General features: G+C 32.2%; 1 protein-coding gene and 1 long non-coding RNA gene across 2 annotated transcripts; one reads left to right on the forward strand and one right to left on the reverse strand.

Annotated features, from left to right (window-relative positions):
• Positions 1-364: 364 nt before the first annotated feature.
• Positions 365-2186, forward strand: LOC114191371 (calmodulin calcium-dependent NAD kinase-like). The gene is made up of 5 exons (XM_085676052.1): positions 365-369; positions 536-727; positions 1046-1178; positions 1318-1661; positions 1751-2186. Exons 1-5 carry the CDS (start codon positions 365-367, stop codon positions 1905-1907), a joined length of 831 nt encoding a protein of 276 aa, XP_085532178.1. The 3' UTR covers positions 1908-2186.
• Positions 2187-2583: 397 nt separating this feature from the next.
• LOC146884853 (uncharacterized) lies at positions 2584-4640 on the reverse strand. The gene is made up of 2 exons (XR_014996584.1): positions 4250-4640; positions 2584-3175 (listed from the first exon to the last, which is right to left on the reverse strand). It is a non-coding gene; the product is annotated as an uncharacterized LOC146884853 (long non-coding RNA).
• Between the last annotated feature and the right edge of the window lie 221 nt (positions 4641-4861).

Here is a 4861-nt window from a genome sequence, read left to right on the forward strand (position 1 = left end):
TGAAAATATCTATGAATACATTTGTAGTGTCAACGGGAGCAACGCTTATTCTTTATATATGAATCTCATGGATGAGTTTGAGAGATGCGTTAACAGTTATTTAGCATTTCACTGGAATCAAGTCACACATGTCATTAATTTGGTATTTATCTTATCTTACCTTGTTCGTTCACCAATATATTTTTTTTTCTTTTAAAAAATATATATAAAGTTAGTGAACAAATTATGAATTGATAAATAATAAAGTTGATGTCACCCTTCCAAAGTAAATTATACGTTAATCCTAACTTAATATCTATATATATAGGCTTTAAGTGTTGAGTCTGGACATACGAAAAAGTTCAAGAAAATTATATTGGCAGCTATGAGGTAAAATTATATTTTCCTTAACTTGTACAATATTTTCTAATATAGTTCAAATTAATGTCACGATAGTGTGATGGAGCTAAAAGTTTTTAAAGTTTTAATGATATATATTTCTTAGTATACATATATTAAATATTTGTTTGGCTATATTATGGTGTGGTGTTCACAGAAAACAAAGGTTTGAAAGAGAAAACAAGAATATTCAGGTGACAAGAAGGTTGTCTACTTCGACAGAAGAGATGAAAGCAAAAAATGGTGACATGGATGAGGTTATACCCAGCGAGAGGAGTCCGATTTTACTACTTATAGGGGGTGGCATGGGAGCCGGAAAGAGTTGTGTCCTTGAAAGTGTTCTCAAAGGGTATTATCACTCAACTTATTATCATTCTTTGACACTAATAGTTTTGCAAAATAATAAAAAGTAAGATGATGATGAAAACACAAGATTTACAAGATACCAATCCAAGTATTTGACACGTAAATACGATGATGATATAGAGGATGGATCTCACTAGTTCATTCACCGTATAAATTAATTTGATTGATGTTTATCTTGTTATAGAATATATAGGATCACAACAATCTAAATTCAATGTTGAAGTATGAAATAAATTTTATGTTCTAACTTAGTTTCAATATTGAAGTAAAATTATTTATACCTATCAAACGGCTTTGACAGAGCACTTTGGTCTCGAGAAGCTACAAATGCTGTGATAGTTGTTGAGACAAATGTCTTTAGTGAGACTGAAATCATATATATGGCCCTTAATTCAAGAGTTCACCATGATGACATGCTCCAAACTGCTGAATTGGTATGTTTATGTGTGAACACTTGCATGTTAAGAACTTTCATGTTCATATAAATTTTATTTTTAATTTAATTAGCTATTACAAAATGATCGAGATATGTTAGATTTTCTTATTAGTTAATTTTACTCAAAATTTGAACAGATGCATCAATCTTCCACTCATGTTGCATTATCTAAGCTTGTGACAGCTCTAAATGAGGGTCGGGATGTGATCATGAATGATACCTTATCATGTGAGTCATTTATAAAGCAGACTATTGCGATGGCAAGAAATATTCACGAATACCAATACCAAATGGGAGTAGGGTATAAAGTAGCTGAAGATGGGACGGTCACCGAAAATTACTGGGAGAGATTACATGACACAAAAGAAGAAAATCAATCAAAGGAAATTTCTAATGGAAAACCATGCACGAAAAAGCCTTATAGCATTGCGCTATTTGGCGTGGTTTGTGATAGTTATCTTGCTATGGTTAGAATCATTAGGTATACATGCTTGTGAGTTGTACCATGTTACTAATTAGGTAATTTGTTTTATTGGTTTGACGATTAACATTCACATTTGAATTTGACAGGAAAGCTATAATAACAAGGAGCGCAGTGAACATAAATTCACAGTTGAAATCTCACAAAATGTTTGCTAATGCATTTCCAAGATATTATAATCTTGTTGATTACGCCAGACTCTACTGCACAAATGTTGTTGGTCGTTCACCAGATGTGAGAGTTTGATTTTACTTTGTGAATATCAAAATGTCATGGAAATAATAACTTGTTTGTAATACATAACAGACTATAAGGAGCATATTCGAGAATGAGGATCGAGGGGAGGCGTGTATTAAAAATTACAAATGCTTAAAAGTGTTAGCCGATTTGAATGCTGAAGCTGATTCCGTCTACGAACTTCACAAGGAACCCAGCCCCATAATGGAACCTCATTCTCTTTGGAGTAAGATTGTTGTTCTATCACCCTCAAGGAAAAGTGATAAAAAGGATTTGAGGGAGTCCATTAAAAAAATAGAGAAATCATTCAAAAAATATAACCAAATTATTGTGTAATGAGTAGTATTCAACTATCACTATAGGTTTTGAAGTTTAGTTTGGTATCTGTTAGTAGTATGGATTTAAGACAGGGAAGATTATTGTATTCTTTTCATGCTAAAATCCACAAGTAAATTATTTGATGCATAAGCTCTATAAATCAAAATCAATGAATATTCCCTCTAGCATAACCATGTTCGTTGTCATCCACCGTGTATTAAGTGACCTGTGGAATTAATTCAATTCCAGATAATTTCATACAAACAAATACACATACATCTTATGAAAATTGCAATGCTTCCTATTAGATTCAGGACCGTGAATAATTTCATGTTCTATAACATATTATTAGCAAATCCTAAATATGGAAGGAATTTATATTTATATGATTGACAGTCAATCAACAATAATTTAACATTCTTCCTCAAGTTCGTACATAGATCTCACACATGCCCAATTAGACTACAAATGCAGAAAACACTCGACTCGAATTTAGGCAATCACAAAATGTCCTCTTCTAGCTTTTCCTTGATGAAAAATTTGTCCACTTCAACAAGATTACCACATACAAAGATGAAGTATCCTGAACTTAATCGCCTATCATCTATTGATCATGCTTAATTTGCATCTGTGTATACATCTATGCTTTGATAATCTGAATTTTTTGTGAATAGACTTCTCTTTCGTAAAACAAATTTCAAATACCTTAAAATTCGCATGACTGTATTCATGTGTTGCTCGCCGGCTTTATGTATGTATTGACTTACAATGCTTAATGCATAAGCAAGATCAGACCTTGTGTAAGCTAAGTACATCAATCTTCCAACAACTCTATGGTATTGTCCATTATTAACAAGTACTTGATTAGGATCTACACACAACTTTAAACCTTCCTCTACTGGTGTATCAATAGGTTAACATCCTGACCATTTATCTTTTCCACTTTTATTTGATAAAACCTGAAATATTAAATAAAATCCAAAAATAAGATACAAATATGAATAAAATTAAAACATGATAATGTTAATTATCAGGTAACTCATCAGTAGTAACTCCTTACATCAATGTGTACACTACTAATTACATGGAATAGAATTTCTTTCCCTTAAAGATCTTCGTATCAACAAGCTCATCTTCCATTGTTATTCATACTGAAAGAGCATGAAAAACATAAATCATAAAATCACAGGACCAGGGAACATGAAACATATCAAAACATAAAACATAGTATATTGGCACTCGACGCTCGGCACTGGCGCAACAAAGGTTGGGCACCCAGCCCTGAAATGCACTGCTCGGAGCTGGCTTCAAATTTGCACTCTGACTTTGCAAATTCTAGGATAGAGCCCCCGAAATGCAGGGCCTGGCCCCATGACAAATGTGTCTGGTATGAGGTTTTTGGTTTACTCCACTGCACCGTTTGGTATTTTTCACTTTTCTCTCTTCAAACTTATTTCAAAATGTCTTGTGAAAGATACCAAATTGTACAATTGCAACAACCAAGACCTCTCATTCCAATTTGCATCCTAAACCACGTGAAATATAACATTTACAAACCCATAAATGAGTGAAAACACATCCTTAACTAAGTAATATCAATCTTTCAAATTCAAAATTGTTACAAGTCTGAATTCCCACTTGATTTAAGATTTTACTTTCAATGTTACCATATTACAACCAAATTCCAAGTTCAACTCAAACATCACATTACTCCAACACCACAATTTTAACTTCATCTTCATCAACTTTCTCTTGTCAAACTAATCTACTTTCAACATAACACTAATAAATCATCAATTTCGATGCATCTCATATATAAGAAGCAACCATAACATATTTGGACAGATTTATCAATTCTATTCAATTATCATTTTTAAAACTCAACTTTTCTCACATACATACTTAATTAAACCCTCAATTAACAAAAGCCCCAATTTGCTAAACGAAAACCCTCCATTACGGGCAGAATCAACATGCAATACTCTAATTAAATTGGAATATCACTAATACAAAAAGTCATTAGCTTCTCTTACCTTAGAAGACAACCCAACCACTTGAGAAAGCCCAAAATTGTCTTTAAATTCGCAAACCCTCTACCTCAACCTAGAGACATCGTAAACACGTTTCAACTGGTCCAAAAGAGTCACTAATTAGCAAAGAGCAAAATCAAAGGCTCGAGGAGCACGTGCAACTAAAGAAAAGTTACATGCAAAGCTAAAACAGATTGGGCATCAAAGGAGACCGAAATTTTGACTTATCTAAAAAAAGAATTTGTTCGGCTAGACTCGAAGAGGCTTTGCGACAATCAAGAAAACGTCCTTTGTTTGAAAAAAAGGAGAGGATTTGGGTGAATTCACAAAAGGGAAGAGATGAAGGTTTTTGGAGAAGAAGTTATTTTGAGAGAGAATGATGCTCCTTTTTTGAAACTCATAGGTTATTTTGGTTATTATTATTATTATTATTATTATTATTATTATTTCTTTTAAGAAAACATTTTCATATTTTAAGGATTTCACATTATCCAAAACATATTTTTTAATATATTTTAGAATGTAGTTCTGGATACATAAATATTTTTCAAATTGTACAATCCAGAATACATTATACAAAGGTAATTTTTATCTTTTTATTATTTAATGGACGTT

The sequence above is a fragment of the Vigna unguiculata genome, chromosome 7 (genome assembly GCF_037176805.1).
Source record: "Vigna unguiculata cultivar grain cowpea cultivar isolate G323 ecotype 2 chromosome 7, ASM3717680v1, whole genome shotgun sequence".
Classification (NCBI taxonomy): domain Eukaryota; kingdom Viridiplantae; phylum Streptophyta; class Magnoliopsida; order Fabales; family Fabaceae; genus Vigna; species Vigna unguiculata.

Coding starts and splice junctions, on each gene's coding strand:
- LOC114191371 (XM_085676052.1), top strand. Junction 728..1,045: donor CTTGAAAGTGTTCTCAAAGG/GTATTATCACTC, acceptor CGGCTTTGACAG/AGCACTTTGGTCTCGAGAAG. Junction 1,662..1,750: donor GCTATGGTTAGAATCATTAG/GTATACATGCTT, acceptor TGAATTTGACAG/GAAAGCTATAATAACAAGGA.